The sequence below is a fragment of the Taeniopygia guttata genome, chromosome 33 (assembly GCF_048771995.1).
Source record: "Taeniopygia guttata chromosome 33, bTaeGut7.mat, whole genome shotgun sequence".
NCBI classification, from domain to species: Eukaryota; Metazoa; Chordata; class Aves; order Passeriformes; family Estrildidae; genus Taeniopygia; species Taeniopygia guttata.
In genome coordinates this window covers 1,477,752-1,495,847 of record NC_133058.1, presented here as the reverse complement: position 1 = coordinate 1,495,847, position 18,096 = coordinate 1,477,752, and the positions used below count along the sequence as shown (strand labels likewise).

At 51.2% G+C, this 18,096-nt stretch overlaps 1 protein-coding gene across 1 annotated transcript in view; it reads right to left on the bottom strand.

The window, feature by feature from the left end:
* The window catches only part of LOC121468593 (histone-lysine N-methyltransferase 2B), a 43,554-nt gene that overhangs the window by 2,652 nt on the left and 22,806 nt on the right, over window positions 1-18,096 (bottom strand). Inside the window, exons 9-12 of the mRNA XM_072920704.1 lie at window positions 13,500-13,658; window positions 8,569-8,689; window positions 6,840-6,918; window positions 3,845-4,008 (exon numbers count right to left, since the gene is read on the bottom strand). Coding sequence (XP_072776805.1) covers window positions 3,845-4,008; window positions 6,840-6,918; window positions 8,569-8,689; window positions 13,500-13,658 — 523 coding nt within the window. The remainder of the gene's footprint in view (window positions 1-3,844; window positions 4,009-6,839; window positions 6,919-8,568; window positions 8,690-13,499; window positions 13,659-18,096) is intronic.

Here is an 18,096-nt window from a genome sequence, read left to right as displayed (position 1 = left end):
GGGGTGATTTCAGGTGAATTTGGGGAGGGGTCTCGGGGTGAATTTGGGGTAAATTTGGGGAGGGGTCTTGGGGGTAAATTTGGGGAGGGGTCTCGGGGCGATTTTGGGTAAATTTGGGGAGGGGTCTCAGGGTAATTTTGGTTACATTTCGGGTGATTTTGGTTAAATTTGGGGAGGGGTCTCAAGGTGATTTTTGGTCAATTTGGGGAGGGGTCTTGGGCTAAATTTGGGGCGATTTGGGTGAATTTGGGGAGGGGTCTCGAGGTGAATTTGGGTGAATTTGGGGAGGGGTCTCGAGGATTAATTTGGGGAGGGGTCTCGGGGTGGTTTTGGGATGAATTTGGGTGAATTTGGTTAAATTTGGGGAGGGGTCTCGGGGTAAATTTGGGGCGATTTTGGTTAAATTTGGGGAGGGGTCTCAGGGATGAATTTGGGTAAATTTGGGTGATTTGGGGTGAATTTGGGGAGGGGTCTCAGGGCAATTTTGGGTAAATTTGGGGAGGGGTCTCCGGGCAATTTTGGGTAAATTTGGTCGATTTCTGGTAAATTTGGGGAGGGGTCTCAGGGATGAATTTTGGTAAATTTGGGGCAGGGTCTCAGGGCGATTTTGGGTAAATTTGGGTGATTTTGGGTGAATTTGGGGAGGGGTCTCAGGGTAAATTTGGGGTAAATTCGGATAAATTTGGGGAGGGGTGTCGGGGGTAAATTTGGGCCGATTTCAGCAGATTTTGGGTAAATTTGGGGAGGGGTCTCGGGGCTGAATTTAGGATGAATTTGGGTGATTTCGGGTAAATTTGGGGAGGGATCTCGGGGCAATTTTTGGGTAAATTCGGATAAATTTGGGGAGGGCTCTTGGGGTGATTTTGGGGCAATTTTGGGTAAATTTGGGGAGGGGTCTCAGGGATGAATTTGGGATTAATTTGGGATGAATTTGGGGCGATTTTGGTTAAATTTGGGGGGGTCTCAGTGAGATTTTGGGATGAATTCGGGATGAATTTGGGCAATTTTGGGTAAATTTGGAGAGGGGTCTCGGTGTAATTTTGGGTACATTTGGGGCGATTATGGGGCGATTTTGAAGCAATTTTGGGGCGATTTCAGTTAAATTTGGGGAGGGGTCTCGGGGGTAAATTTGGGTAAATTCGGCTAAATTTGGGAAGGGGTCTCGGGGGTAACTTTGGGTAAATTTTGGCCAATTTCAGTGAAATTTGGGGAGGGGTCTCGGGGCAATTTTAGGTAAATTTCGGGTAAATTTGGGGAGGGGTCTCAGGGGTAAATTTGGGTAAATTTCCGGCTATTTCAGTTAAATTTGGGGAGGGGTCTCGGGGCTGAATTTGGGGTGAATTTGGGCAATTTTGGGTAAATTTGGGGAGGGGTCTCGGGGCTGAATTTGGGTAAATTTGGGGCGATTATGGGGCGATTTTGAAGCGATTTTGGGGAGATTTTGGTTAAATTTGGGGAGGGGTCTTGGAGCAATTTTAGGTAAATTTCAGGTAAATTTGGGGAGGGGTCTCGGGGATGAATTTGGGTAAATTTCAGGCAATTTCAGTTAAATTTGGGGACGGGGTCTCGGGGATGAATTTGGGTAAATTTCGGGTGATTTTGGTTAAATTTGGGGAGGGGTCTTGGGGTAAATTTGGGTAAATTTCGGATAAATTTGGGGAGGGGTCTTGGGGCAATTTTGGGTAAATGTGGGGCGATTTTGGGGCGATTTTGAAGCGATTTTGGGCCGATTTCAGTGAAATTTGGGGAGGGGTCTTGGGAATAATTTTGGGTAAATTTCGGTTAAATTTGGGGAGGGGTCTCGGGGGTAAATTTGGGGAGGGGTCTCAGGGATGAATTTGGGCAAATTTGGGTAAATTTGGGTGAAATTTGGGGAGGGGTCTCAGGGCAATTTTGGGGCGATTTTGGGTAAATTTGGGGAGGGGTCTCAGGGTGAATTTGGGTAAATTTGGGTGAATTTGGGGAGGGGTCTCAGGGATGAATTTCGGTAAATTTGGGGAGGGGTCTCGGGGCAATTTTGGGGTAATTTTGGGTAAATTTGGGGAGGGGTCTCAGGGCTGAATTTGGGTAAATTTTGGCTGATTTCGGCTAAATTTGGGGAGGGGGCTCGGGTAAATTTGGGGCGATTTTGGGGAGGGGTCTCAGGGCTGAATTTGGGTAAATTTTGGCTGATTTCGGCTAAATTTGGGGAGGGGTCTCGGGGGTAATTTTGGATAAATTTCAGCCGATTTTGGGTAAATTTGGGGAGGGGTCTCGGGGCTGAATTTGGGATGAATTTGGGCAATTTTGGTTAAATTTGGGGAGGGGTCTCGGGGGTAAATTTGCGTAAATTTTGGCTGATTTCGGTTAAATTTGCGGAGGGGTCTCGGGATGAATTTGGGATGAATTTGGGATGAATTTGGGCAATTTTGGGTAAATTCGGGTAAATTTGGGGAGGGGTCTCGGGGTAAATTTGGGTAAATTTGGGGTGATTTTGGGGCGATTTTGAAGCGATTTTGGGTCGATTTCAGTGAAATTTGGGGAGGGGTCTCGGTGTGATTTTGGGATGAATTTGGGGAGGGGTCTCGGGGGTAATTTTGGGTAAATTTCAGGTGATTTCGGGTAAATTTGGGGAGGGGTCTCGGGGATGAATCTGGGTAAATTTGGGGAGGGGTCTCGGGGTGAATTTGGGTAAATTTGGGGCGATTTTGGGTGAATTTGGGGAGGGGTCTCTGGGTAAATTTGGGTGAATTTGGGGAGGGGTCTCAGGGCGATTTTGGGTAAATTTGGGGCGATTTTGGTTAAATTTGGGGAAGTGTCTCAGGGTAAATTTAGGGTGATTTTGGTTAAATTTGGGGAGGGGTCTCGGGGTAATTTTGGGTAAATTTGGGGCGATTTTGGGGTGATTTTGAAGCAATTTTGGGGCGATTTTGGGAAAATTTGGGGAGGGGTCTCAGGGATGAATTTGGGTAAATTTGGGGAGGGGTCTCGGGGCGATTTTGGGGTAAATTCGGATAAATTTGGGGAGGGGTCTCGGGGGTAAATTTGGGCCGATTTCCGACGATTTCGGGTAAATTTGGGGCGGGGTCTCAGGGATGAATTTGGGCCAATTTCAGGCGATTTCGGTGAAATTTGGGGAGGGGTCTCGGGATGAATTTGGGTAAATTTCGGGTAAATGTGGGGAGGGGTCTCGGGGTAAATTTGGGGTGATTTCGGTGAAATTTGGGGAGGGGTCTCGGGGTAAATTTGGGATGAATTTGGCCGATTTCGGGTTAATTTGGGGAGGAGTCTCGGGGATAAATTTGGGGCCATTTCAGGCGATTTTGGTGAAATTTGGGGAGGGGTCTCGGGGATAAATTTCGGCCGACTTTGGTTAAATTTGGGGAGGGGTCTCGGGGCGATTTTGGGTAAATTTGTGGAGCGGTCTCAGGGCGAATTTGGGGTGAATTTGGCCGATTTCGGTTAAATTTGGGGAGGGGTCTCGGGGCTGAATTTGGGATGAATTTGGGGTGAATTTGGCCGATTTTGGTGAAATTTGGCTAAATTTGGGGAGGGGTCTCGGGAGTAAATTTGAGTAAATTTCGGGTAATTTTGGATAAATTTGGGGAGGGGTCTCAGGAATAATTTTGGAGTGAATTTGACCGATTTTGGGTAAATTTGGGGAGGGGTCTCAGGGCTGAATTTGGGATGAATTTGGGACGAATTTGGGTAAATTTTGCTAAATTTGGGGAGGGGTCTGTGGGCGATTTTGGGGTAAATTCGGATAAATTTGGGGAGGGGTCTCGGGGCTGAATTTGGGATGTATTTGGGATGAATTTGGGCAATTTTGGGTAAATTCGGTTAAATTTGGGGAGGGGTCCGTTACCGGGGCTGCCGTGGGCGATGGTCCGGTTGTGTTCGGGGGGGGGTCCCGGGGGGGTCCCGGCCCCTCCCCCACCCCCCTCCGGGCCGGGGGAATGTTCCAGAATCCGACAGCGATACCAGCAGCGGCGGCGGGGGTCCCGCGTGCTCCAGTACAGCCGCCAGCACCTGGAACCAGTATAAACCAGTATAAACCAGTTAGAACCAGTATAAACCAGTATGGACCAGTATAAACCAGTATAAACCCCCATAGAGCCCTATGGACCAGTATAAACCAGTATAAACCAGTTAGAACCAGTATAAACCAGTATAAACCAGTATAAACCAGTATAAACCAGTATAACCCAGTGGGGGTCCCGCGTGCTCCAGTACAGCCGCCAGCACCTAAAACCAGTATAAACCAGTATAAACCAGTTAGAACCAGTATAAACCAGTATGGACCAGTATAAACCAGTATAAACCCCCATAGAGCCCTATGGACCAGTATAAACCAGTATAAACCAGTATAACCCAGTGGGGGTCCCGCGTGCTCCAGTACAGCCGCCAGCACCTGGAACCAGTATAAACCAGTATAAACCAGTTAGAACCAGTATAAACCAGTTAGAACCAGTATAAACCAGTATGGACCCATAGAAACCCATAAAAACCCCTATGGACCAGTATAAACCAGTATAACCCAGTGGGGGTCCCGCGTGCTCCAGTACAGCCGCCAGCACCTAAAACCAGTATAAACCAGTATAAACCAGTTAGAACCAGTATAAACCAGTATAAACCAGTATAAACCAGTATAAACCAGTTAGAACCAGTATAAACCAGTATAACCTCATAGAAACCCCTATGGACCAGTATAAACCAGTATAAACCAGTATAACCCAGTGGGGGTCCCGCGTGCTCCAGTACAGCCGCCAGCACCTGGAACCAGTATAAACCAGTATAAACCAGTTAGAACCAGTATAAACCAGTACAAACCAGTATAAACCAGTATGGACCCATAGAAACCCCTATAGAGCCCTATGGACCAGTATAAACCAGTATAAACCAGTATAAACCAGTATAAACCAGTATAAACCAGTATGGACCCATAGAAACCCCCATAGAGCCCTATGGACCAGTATAAACCAGTATAAACCAGTATAACCCAGTGGGGGTCCCGCGTGCTCCAGTACAGCCGCCAGCACCTGGAACCAGTATAAACCAGTATAAACCAGTTAGAACCAGTATAAACCAGTATAAACCAGTTAGAACCAGTATAAACCAGTATGGACCAGTATAAACCAGTATAACCCCATAGAAACCCCTATGGACCAGTATAAACCAGTATAAACCAGTATAACCCAGTGGGGGTCCCGCGTGCCCCAGTACAGCCGCCAGCACCTGGAACCAGTATAAACCAGTATAAACCAGTATAAACCAGTATAAACCAGTATAAACAAGTTAGAACCAGTAAAAACCAGTATAAACCAGTATAAAATCCCATAGAGCCCTATGGACCAGTATAAACCAGTATAACCCAGTGGGGGTCCCGCGTGCTCCAGTACAGCCGCCAGCACCTAAAACCAGTATAAACCAGTATAGACCAGTTAGAACCAGTATAAACCAGTATAAACCAGTATGAACCAGTATAAACCAGTATAAACCAGTATAAACCAGTTAGAACCAGTATAAACCAGTATAAACCAGTATAAACCAGTATAAACCCCTATAGAGCCCTATGGACCAGTATGGACCAGTATAAACCAGTATAAACCCCTATAGAGCCCTATGGACCAGTATAAACCAGTATAAACCAGTATAAACCAGTATAACCCAGTATAACCCAGTGGGGGTCCCGCGTGCTCCAGTACAGCCGCCAGCACCTGGAACCAGTATAAACCAGTATAAACCAGTTAGAACCAGTATAAACCAGTTAGAACCAGTATGGACCCATAGAAACCCCCATAGAGCCCTATGGACCAGTATAAACCAGTATAAACCAGTATAACCCAGTGGGGGTCCCGCGTGCTCCAGTACAGCCGCCAGCACCTAAAACCAGTATAAACCAGTATAAACCAGTATAAACCAGTATAAACCAGTATGGACCAGTATAAACCCATAGAAACCCCCATAGAGCCCTATGGACCAGTATAAACCAGTATAAACCAGTTAGAACCAGTATAAACCAGTATAAACCAGTTAGAACCAGTATGGACCAGTATAACCTCATAGAAACCCCCATAGAGCCCTATGGACCAGTATAAACCAGTATAAACCAGTATAAACCAGTATAAACCAGTATAAACCAGTATAAACCAGTATAACCAGTCCCTCCCAGTATAAACCAGTATAACCAGTCCCTCCCAGTATAAACCAGTCCAAACCAGTCCCTCCCAGTATAAACCAGTCCCTCCCAGTCCCTCCCAGTCCCTCCCAGTCCCTCCCAGTACAAACCAGTATAAACCAGTAACACTCACGTGTATCCCAGCGGGAAGAGGCGCCCCCCAGTCCCTCCCAGTATAAACCAGTATAAACCAGTACAAACCAGTCCAAACCAGTATAAACCAGTTCCCTCCCAGTCCCTCCCAGTCCCTCCCAGTCCCTCCCAGTACAAACCAGTATAAACCAGTCCAAACCAGTCCAAACCAGTCCCTCCCAGTCCCTCCCAGTGCCTCCCAGTATAAACCAGTACAAACCAGTATAAACCAGTATAAACCAGTACAAACCAGTATAACCAGTCCCTCCCAGTCCAAACCAGTCCCTCCCAGTACAAACCAGTATAAACCAGTACAAACCAGTATAAACCAGTATAAACCAGTATGGACCAGTATAAACCAGTACAAACCAGTATGGACCAGTATGGACCAGTATAAACCCCTATAGAGCCCTATGAACCAGTATAAACCAGTATAAACCAGTCCAAACCAGTATAAACCAGTCCCTCCCAGTCCCTCCCAGTCCCTCCCAGTCCCTCCCAGTACAAACCAGTATAAACCAGTATAAACCAGTATAAACCAGTAACTCACGTGTATCCCACTGGGAAGAGGCGCCCGTCGCGCTCCGACAGCTCCGAGAGCGCCCCCAGGTGGTCAATGCGGATGGAGCCTGGAACGGGGAAATGGCCAAAAATGGTCAAAAATTGGTACTGAAAGCAGCCCAAAATGGACCAAAATTAGCCAAAAATGGTCAAAGCTCTGTGGAGATACTGGAATGGCCCAAAATTACCCAAAAATGCAGAAAAAACAGCACCAAAATCACCCAAAAATACAGAAAAATACGGAAAAAACAGCACCAAATCATCCAAAAATGCACAAAAATCGGCACCAAAATCACCCCAAAATAGCCCAAAAATAGCCAAAAATCGGCACCCAAATCATCCAAAAATGACCCAAAAACGGTCAAAAAATGGCACCGAAATCACCCCAAATCAGCCCAAAAATAGCCAAAAATACCCAAAGCCTCACAGAGACACCGAAATGGCCTAAAATCACCCAAAAATGAAGAAAAATACAGAAAAAACAGCACCAAAATCACCCAAAAATGCCCCAAAACGATCAAAAATTGGCACCGAAATCACCCCAAAATGCCCAAAACCGGTCAAAAATCGGCACCGAAATCAGCCCAAATCAGCCCAAAAATAGCCAAAAATAGCCAAAGCCTCGCAGAGACACAGAAATGGCCCCAAATCACCCAAAAATGCCCAAAAATGCCCAAAAATAGCCAAAGCCTCACAGAGACACCGAAATGGCCGAACATCCCCTCAAACCCCCCCAAAACCTCCCCAAAACCCTCCCAAAAAAACCCCAAATTCCCCCAAACCCACCCCAAAACCTCCCCAAAAATCCCCCAAAAAACCAAAATCCCAAAACTCCCAAAAAATCCCCTGAAAATCACCAAAAAAAACCCAAAATCCCCCCAAACCCCCCCAAAAATCCCAAAAAAATCCCTCAAAATCCCCCCCAAACCCCCCCAAAAATCCCCAAAAAACCAAAAATCCCCCCAAAACCTCCCCAAAAATCCCCTGAAAAATCCCCCCAAAAACCCAAAACCCCACAAAAAAACCCCCAAAACCTCACCAACCCCCCCCCAAAATCCCCCAAAACCCCCCCAAAACCCTCCCAACCCCCTCCCAAAAATCCCCAAAAAACCAAAAAACCCCCAAAAAACCAAAATTCCCCCGAAAACCTCCCGAAAACCTCCCCAAAAATCCCCCACAAACCCCAAAATCTCCCCAAAAAACCCCAAAACCCCCCAAGAAAACCCCAAAACTCCCCCAAAACCCCCCCAAAAATCTCCAAAAATCCCAAAAAATCCCCCAAAACCTCCCCAAACCCCCCCAAAAATCCCCCAAAATCCCCCCAAACCTCCCCCAAACCTCCCCAAAAATTCCCCCAAAACCCCCCAAAAATTCCCCAAAATCCCCCCAAAAATCCCCCAAAAAACCCAAAATCCCTCCAAAACCTCCCCAAACCCCCCCAAAAATCCCAAAAAAACCCCAAAAATCCCCAAACCCCCCCAAAACCCCCCCAAAACCATCCAAAAAATCCCCAAAAAATACCAAAATTCCCGCAAACCCCTCCAAAAAATCCCAAAAAAATACCAAAATTACCCCAAAACCTCCCCAAAACCCCCTGAAAAATCAAAAAAAACCCCCCAAAATCCCCCAAAAACCCCCCCAAAACCACCCCAAAATCCCCCCAACCCCCCCAACCCGGGGCCCCCTCCCCAAATTCGGGGTCCCCTCCCCCCCTTTACCGATCATGACGTTGACGGCTTCGGGCTCGAGACCCCCCAAAAATTTCCTCTTGAGGCTGATCCCCCCAAAATCCACCAGGACGCGGCGCAGCACCGCGAAGGCCCCGTCGCGCACCAGATCCTGGGAACCCCAAAATCGGTCAGGGGACCCCAAAAAACCCCAAAATCCATCCTGAGAAACCCCAAAACCACCAAAATCCATCCCGAGAAACACCGAAATTCACACAGGAACCCTCAAAAACCCCAAAATCCAACTCAGGAACCCCAAAATCCAACCCGGGAACCCCAAAATCCGACTCGGCGCCCCCAAAAACCCCAAAATACACACCAGAAACCCCAAAATCCACCCCAAAATCCACCCCAGGAACCCCAAAAACCCCAAAATCCACCCCAAAATCCATCCCAAGAAACCACAAATCCAGCCCAGGAACCCTAAAATCCCCAAAATCCACCCACGAACCCCAAAATCCACCCAGGAACCCCAAAATCCAACCCAGAAACCCCAAAAACCCCAAAATCCACCCACGAACCCCAAAATCCATTTTGAGATCCCCAAAAAATCCCCCAAAACCCCCATGAAACCCCCAAAACTTTCCCCAAATCCCCCCCAGGACCCCCCAAACCCCCCAAAACCCCTTCTGGATGTCCCTCACCTCACTTTTAACCCCCCATAACCCCACATGAACCCCCTAAAACCCCCATAAAACCCCCAAGGAACCCCCTAAAACCCCCAAACACCCCCCAAATCTTCCATAAGACCCCCCCAGGACCCCCCAAATCCCCCCCAGGACCCCCCAAATCCCCCCCAGGACCCCCCAAATCCCCCCCAGGACCCCCCAAATCCCCTTCTGGATGCCTCTAACCCCACTTTTAACCCCACATAACCCCACAAAACCCCCACAGTACCCTCCAATTCCCCCTCAGGACCCCCTAAAACCCCCCTAAAACCCCCCAGGACCCCCCAAAAACCCCCAGGACCCCTCAATTTCCCCCTCAGGACCCCCCAAAATCCCCATGGAACCCCCCAAAACTCCCATGGAACCCCCCAAAACCCCCATAAAACCCCATAAAACCCCCAAGGAACCACAAAAAATCCCCCTCAGGACCCCCCAAATCCCCCCCAGGACACCCCAAATCCCCCCCAGTACCCCACAAAACCCCAATAAAACCCCCCAAATTTCCCCCAAATCCCCCCCAGTATCCCCCAAATCTCCCCCAAATCCCCCCAGTACGCCATAAAACCCCCGAAAAGCCCCCTAGGACCCCCATGGAACCCCCCAAAACCCCCATGGTACCCCATAAACCCCCCCCAGTACCCCACAAAACCCCCCCAGTACCCCATAAAACCCCCCCAGTACCCCATAAAACCCCCATAAAACCCCGCAGGACCCCCCAAATCCCTCTCAGGACCCCCCAAATCTCCCCCAGGACCCCCCAACCCCCCCAAATCCCCCCCAAACCCCCCAAATCACCCCCCAGGACCCCCCAACCCCCCCCAAACCCCCCCAGTACCCCCAAATCCCCCCCAAACTCCCCAAATCTCCCCCCAGTACCCAATAAAACCCCATAGAACCCCCACAAAACCCCCAAATTTCCCTCAAATCCCCCCCAAACCCCCCCCAAATCCCCCCCAAGCACCCCCCAAATCCCCCCCAGAGCCCCCTAAACCCTTTCTGGATGTCCCCCACATCATTTTAACTTCACATAACCCCCCAAAACCCCCATGGTACCCCATAAAACCCCCATAAAACCCCATAGAACCCCAATAAAACCCCCCAAATCCCCCCCAAATCCCCCCCAGGACCCCCAAAACCCCCCAAAACCCCCCTCAGCACCCCCGAAATTCCCCCAGGACCCCCCAAATTCCCCCAAAACCCCTTCTGGGTTTCTCCAACATCACTTTTAACTCTACATAACCCCATGTTAACCACCCAAAACCCCCCAAGTACCCCATAAAACCCCCCCAAAACCCCCTAACCCCCCCCAAACCCCCCCCCAGGACCCCCCAAATTCCCTCTCAGGACCCCCCAAATTCCTCCTAAACCCTTTCTGGATGCCTCTAACCTCATTTCTAACCCCATGTAACCCCCCAAAACCCCCATGGAACCCCATAAAACCCCCCAAACCCCCCAAATTCCCCCCAAATCCCCCCAACCCCCCCCAAACCCCCCCAGGACCCCCCAAATCTCCCCCAAAACCCCCCAAATCTCCCCCCAGTACCCAATAAAACCCCATAGAACCCCCCCAAATCTCCCCCAAATCCCCCCCAGGACCCCCCAACCCCCCTCAGGACCCCCCAAATTTCCATGGAAGCCCCCAAATCCCCCAAATCCCCCCCAGCAGCCCCCAAATCCCCCTCAAATTTCCCCCAAACCCCCCAAATCCCCCCCAAATCCCCCCCAGTACCCCCATAAAACCCCCCCAAATCTCCCCCAAACACCCCCCAAATCCCCCCCAGTACCCCATAAAACCCCCAAAAGCCCCCTAGGACCCCCATGGAACCCCCCAAAACCCCCATGGTACCCCATAAACCCCCCCCAAATTTCCCCCAAATCCCCCCCAGTACCCCCATAAAACCCCCTAAAACCCCCCTAAAACCCCCCAAACCCCACCCAGGACTCCCCAAAATCCCATGGAACTCCCCAAAACCTCCATGGAACCCCATAAAACCCCCCCAAAATCCCCATAAAACCCCCCAGGACCCCCTCAGGACCCCCCAAACGCCCCCAGCACCCCCCAAGCACCCCCCAGATCCCCCCCAGGACCCCCCAAATCCCCTTCTGGATGCCTCTAACCCCACTTATAACTCCATATAACCCCCCAAAAGCCCCCCAGTACCCCCACAAATTTCCCCCAACCCCCCCCAAATCACCCCCCAGGACCCCCCAAACCCCCTCAGGACCCCCCAAATCCCCCCCAGCACCCCCCAAACCCCCCAAATCCCCCCCCAACCCCCCAATTTCCCCCCAAATCCCCCCCAAATCCCCCAAATCCCCCCCAGCACCCCCCAAATCCCCCCAAACCCCCCAAATCCCCCTCAGGACCCCCAACCCCTCCCAAATCCCCCCCAAATCCCCCAAATCCCCCCCAGTACCCCCATAAAACCCCCCCAAATCTCCCCCAAACCTCCCAATCCCCCCCAGCACCCCCCAAACCCCCCCAAATCTCCTCCAAATCCCCTCCAGCACCCCCAAACCCCCCCAAATCCCCCCCAGGACCCCCCAAATCCCCCCTAAACCCTTTCTGGATGCTTCCAACATCACTTTTAACTCTATATAACCCCATGTAAACCACCCAAAACCCCCCAGTACCCCCCAAAAACCCCCATAAAACCCCCATAGAACACATAGAACCCCCCAAAACCCCCCAACCCCCCCCCAGGACCCCCAAAATCTTCCCCAGGAGCCCCCCAACTCCCCCCCAGGACCTCCCAAATTTCCATGGAATCACCCAATTCCCCCTCAGGACCCCCAAAATCCCCCATAGAACCCCATAAAACCCAAAAAAATCCCCCAAAACCCCCATAAAACCCCCCCAGGACCCCCCAAATCCCCATGGAACCGCACAAAACCCCCACAGTACCCCATAAAACCCCCTAAAACCCCCCAATTTCCCCCAAATCCCCCTCAGCACCCCATAAAACCCCCATAAAACCCCATAAAACCCCCCAAATCTCCCCCAGTACCCCATAAAAACCCCCACAAAACCCCCATAAAACCCCCCCAAAACCCCAATAAAACCCCCCAAATCCCCCCCAGCACCCCCCAAATCCCCCCCAAACACCCCCAAATCTCCCCAAATCCCCCCCAGGACCCCCCAAATTCCCCCAAAAACCCTTCTGGATGCTTCCAGCCTCACTATTATCTCCATATAACCCCCCAAAACCCCCCCAGTACCACCCAAAATTCCCATAAAACCCCCCAAAAACCTCCTAAAACCCCCCAAATCTCCCCCAAATCCCCCCCAAAACCCCCCAACCCCCCCAAATCCCCCCCAAATCCCCCCCAGGACCCCCCAAACCCCCCCTAAAACCCCCCAAATCCCCCCCAAATCCCCCCCAGTACCCCATAAAAGCCCCATAGAACCCCATAAAACCCCCCCAGGACCCCCCAAATCCCCCCAGTACCCCCCAACCCCCCTCAGGACCTCCCAGGACCCCCCAAATCCCCCCCAGGACCCCCCAAATCCCCCAAATCTCCCCCAAATCTCCCCCAAATCCCCCCAGCACCCCCCAAATCCCCCCCAGGACCCCCCAAATCCCCCCAGGATTCCCCCAAATCCCCATGGAACCCTCCAAACCCCCCATGGAACCCGAAAAAATCCCCCATAACCCCACATGAACCCCCTCAAAACCCCCCAAACGCCCCCCAGCACCCCCCAAATCCCCTTCAGGACCCCCCAAATCCCCTCAGGATCCCCCAAATCCCCCTCAGGACCCCTCAAAATCCCCCAAATCCACCCCAAATCCCCCCAGCACCCCCCAAACCCCCCCAATCCCCCCCAAATCCCCCCAAATCCCCCCCAGCACCCCCCAAATCTCCCCCAAATCCCCCCCAAATCCCCCCCAGTACCCCATAAAACCCCCATAGAACCCCATAAAACCCCCCCAGGACCCCCCAAATCCCCATGGAACCCCCTCAAACCCCCCAAATCCCCCCCAATCCCCCCAAATCCCCTTCTGGATGCCTCTAACCTCACTTTTAACTCCAAATAACCCCCCAAAACCCCCACAGTACCCCCTAAAACCCCCCAAAAACCCCCTAAGACCCCACAAAACCCCCATAGAACCCCCATAAAACCCCCACAAAACCCCCTCAAAACCCCCAAATCTCCCCCAAATTTCCCTCAAATCCCCCCCAGCACCCCGAAACATCCCCAGCACCCCCCAAATCCCCCCAAACCCCCCAAACCCCCCCAAACCCCCAGCCCACCTCCCCGGCCAGCAGGCGGCCGTGCCGCTGGCAGAAGACCCTCTTGTCCCTGAGGAAGGCGGCGCGGCAGCGCCGGGCGCACGTGAAGTGGAAGTTGGCGGCGCAGGCGGCCAAGCAGCAGCCGACGGTGGCGCCGGGGCGGCCGCAGTGCTCGCAGCGCTGGGGTAAAGAGGGGGGAAAAAGGTCAGAAAAGCAGCAAAAAATGGGGGAAAAGGTGTGGGGTGAAGCCCAAAAAACTCCTGCAGGAATCCTGAAAAATTCCTCCAAGAATGCCCAAAAACTCCCACAGGAACCCCCAAAAACTCCCTCAAAACCTTCTTAGAGACTCCTCAAAAAATGCCCAAAACCTCCCCAGGAATGCCCAAAAACTCCCCCAAGAACACCCAAAAATCTTCCTCAGGAATGCCCAAAAACCTCCCCCAGGAATGTCAAAAAATTCCCACAGGAACCCCCAAAAACCTCCCCCAGGAATGCCAAAAAACTCCTCCAGAAATGCCCAAAAACTCCCCCCAAGAACACCCAAAAACTCCCCAGGGAACCCCCAAAAACTCCCTCAAAATTCCCCTAAAAACTCCCCAAGGAACCCCCAAAAACTCCCTCAAAACCCCCCCAAAACCTCCTCCAGGAACGTCCAAAAACCTCCCAAGGAAGCCCCAAAAACTCCTCCAGAAATGCCCAAAAACTCCCCCAAGAACACCCAAAAATCTCCCCAAGGAACCCCCAAAACCTCCTCCAGGAACCCCCAAAAACTCCCACAGGAATGGCCAAAAACTCCCCCAAAACCCCCCCCAAAAACTCCTCCAGGAATCCCCAAAAACTCCCTCAAAACCTTTTGGGTGAACCCCAAAAAACTGCCCAGGGAAGCCACAAAAACTTCTGCAGGAATGTCCAAAAATTCCCCCAGGAACCCCCAAAAATCTCCCCCAGGAATGCCTAAAAACCTCCCCAGGGAACCCCCAAAATCTCCATCAAAACCTGCTGGGTGAGCCCCAAAAAACCTCCCCAAGGAACCCCCAAAAACTCCTCCAGGAATGCCCAAAAATTCCCGCAGGAATCCCCAAAAACTCTCTCAAAACCCCTCCAAAAACTCCCTCAAAACGCCCCCAAAACCTCCCCCAGGAACCCCCAAAATCTCCCTCAAAACCTCCCCAAAAACTCCCCCAGGAAACCCCAAAACCACCCCCAAAATCTCCCTCCAATCATTCTTAGAGACCCCCCAAAAATCTTCTGGGTGAACCCCAAAAAACCTCCCCAAGGAACTCCCAAAAACTCCAGCAGGAATGCCCAAAAACCTATTTAAGAAACCCCCAAAACCTCCCCCAGGAACCCCCAAAAACATCCTCAAAACCTTCTTGGAGACTCCCCAAAAAATGCCCAAAAACTCCCCCAGGAACCCCCAAAAACCTCCCCAAGGAACCCCCAAAATCTCCCTGAGAACCTTCTGGGTGAGCCCCAAAAACCTCCCCAGAGAACCCCTAAAAACTCCCACAAGAATGTCCAAAAATTCCCACAGGAGCCCCCAAAAATCTCCCCCAGGAATGCCCAAAAACTCCCACAGGAACGCCCAAAAACCTCCTCAAAAACTCCCTCAAACCCCCCCCAAAAACTCCTTCAAAATCTTCTGGGTGAGCCCCAAAAACCTTCCCAGAGAACCCCCAAAACCTCCTCCAGGAATGCCCAAAAACTCCCTCAGGAATGGCCAAAAATTCCCCCAAGAACATCCAAAAATCTCCCCCAGGAACCCCCAAAAACTCCCCCAAAAACTCCCCCAGGAACCCGCAAAAAACTCCCTCAAAACCTCCCCCAAAAACTCTCTCAGGAACCCCCAAAAACTCCCCAAGGAAATCCCAAAAACTCCCTCAGGAATGGCCAAAAACTCCCCCAGGAATGCCCGAAACCTTCCGCAGGAATGTCCAAAAATCTCCCCCAGGGAACCCCCAAAAACTCCCCAGGTAACCCCCAAAACCTCCCTCAAAACCCCCCCAAAAACTCCCCCAAAATCTTCTGGGTGGGCCCCAAAAACCTCCCCAGAGAACCCCTAAAACCTCCCGCAGGAATGGCCAAAAACTCCCCCAAGAATTCCCAAAAATCTCCCACAGGAATGCCCAAAAATTCCCTCAGGAACCCCCAAAAACCTCCTCCAGGAATGCCCAAAAACTCCCTCAAAACCTCCCCTAAAATCTCCCCAAGGAACCCCCAAAACCTCCTTAAGAGAACCCCCAAAACCTCCCCAATGAACCCCCAAAAACCTGCCTAAGGAACCCCCAAAAACTCCCCCAGGGAAGCCCCAAAAATCTCCCCCAGGAACCCCCGAAAACCTCCCCAAAAACTCCCTCAAAACCCCCCCAAAAACTCCCTCAAAACCTATTGGGTGAACCCCAAAAAACTGCCCAGGGAAGCCCCAAAAACTCCTGCAGGAATGGCCAAAAACCTCCTCCAGGAACCCCCAAAACCTCCCCAAGGAACCCCCAAAAAGTCCCCCAGGAACCCTCAAAAACTCCCTCAAAACCTCCCCAAAATCTCCCTCAGAACCTTTCAGGTGAGCCCCAAAAAACTGCCCAAAAACCTTCTGGGTGAGCCCCAAAAACCTCCCCAGGGAACCCCCAAAACCTCCTCCAGGAACCCCCAAAAACTCCCTCAGGAATGTCCAAAAACTCCCCAGGGAACCCCCAAAATCTCCCTAAGGAACCCTCAAAACCGCTTCCAGGAACCTCCAAAAAGTCCCCCAGGAATGTCCAAAAACCTCCCCAAGGAACCCCCAAAAAGTCCCCCAGGGAACCCCCAAAAACTCCTCCAGGAACCCCCAAAAACTCCCTCAAAACCTCCCCAAAAAATTCCTCCAGGAACCCCCAAAACCTCCTCCAGGAACCCCCAAAAACTCCCTCAAAACCTCCCCTAAAATCTCCCCAAGGAACCCCCAAAACCTCCTTAAGAGAACCCCCAAAACCTCCCCAATGAACCCCCAAAAACCTGCCTAAGGAACCCCCAAAAACTCCCCCAGGGAAGCCCCAAAAACTCTCACAGGAATGCCCGAAAAATCCCTCAAAACCTCCCCCAAAATCTCCCCCAGGAACCCCCAAAAACTCCCTCAAAACCTTCTGGGTGAGCCCCAAAAAACTGCCCAGGGAAGCCCCAAAAACTCCCACAGGAACCCCCAAAACCTCCCCCAGGAACCCCCAAAAACTCCCTCAAAACCTTCCCCAAAACCTCCCACAGGAACCCTCAAAACCTCCCCAAGGAACCCCCAAAAACTCCCCCAAGAATCCACAAAATCTCCATCAAAACCTTCTGGGTGAACCCCAAAAAATTGCCCAAAAACGTTCCTAGAGACCCCCCAAAAAACTGCCCAAAAACCTGCTGGGTGAGCCCCAAAAACTCCCCAAGGAAGCCCCAAAAACTCCAGCAGGATGGGCCAAAACCTCCCACAGGAACGCCCAAAAACTCCCTCAAAACCCCCCAAAATCTTCCTCAAAATCTTCTGGGTGAGCCCCAAAAACCTCCCCAGGGAGCCCCCAAAAACTTCCCCAGGAACCCCCAAAAACTCCCCCAGAAACCCCCAAAATCTCCCCCAGGAATGTCCAAAAACCTCCCCAAGGAACCCCCAAAATCTCCCTCAAAACCTACATAGAGAGTTCCCAAAAATCTTCTGGGTGAACCCCAAAAACCTCCCAAGGGAAACCCCAAAAACTCCCCCAGGAACCCCCAAAAACTCCCCCAGGAATGCCCAAAAACTCCCTCAGGAACCCCCAAAACCTCCCTCAAAACCTCCCCAAAACCTCCCCCAGGAACCCCCAAAAACTCCCCCGAGAATCCCCAAATCCCCCCCAAAATTCCCCCAAAATTTCCCAAAATTGCCCAAAATTGCCCAAAATCTCCCCAAAATCGTCACCATCTACCGGCCACAGATGACGACCACGTGGACATTCCAGAAAGTTCTGAACCCTTAAAAACCGATCCAAAACCCCCAAATCTTTCCTAAAAACCCCAAAAATTTCCCAAAATTTCCCCAAAATTGCCCAAAATCCCCGGATTTCACCCCAAAACCCGCACCATCTGCCTCCTGCGGGCCACGGCCACGTGGACGTTCCGGAGGCTTCCGAACCCCCAAAAACCCCAAATCCCCCCCAAAATCACCCCCAAAAAACACAAAAAAACCCAAAATCCCCCAAAATTCCCCCAAAATTGCCCAAAATCGTCCCAAAATTGGCACCATCTATCAGCCACAGATGACAACCATGTGGACATTTTGGAGGGTTCTGAACCCTCAAAAACCCCAAAAATAACCCCCAAAAATCCCAAAAAACCCCCAAAACCCTAAAATTTCCCAAAACTTCCCAAAATCACCCCAAAATAGCCCCAAAATTGCCCAAAATCCATCGAAATTCCCTCAAAATTGGGACCATTTGCAATCTGTGGATGACGACCACATGGATGTTCCGGAGAGTTCTGAACCCCCAAAAACCCCAATTTTCCCCCAAAATAACCCCCAAAATCCCAAAAAAACCCAAAAAAACCCCCAAAATTCCCACATTTTCCCAAAATCCCCGGATTTCGCCCCAAAAGCCGCACCATCCATCGGCCGCAGGTGACGACCGCG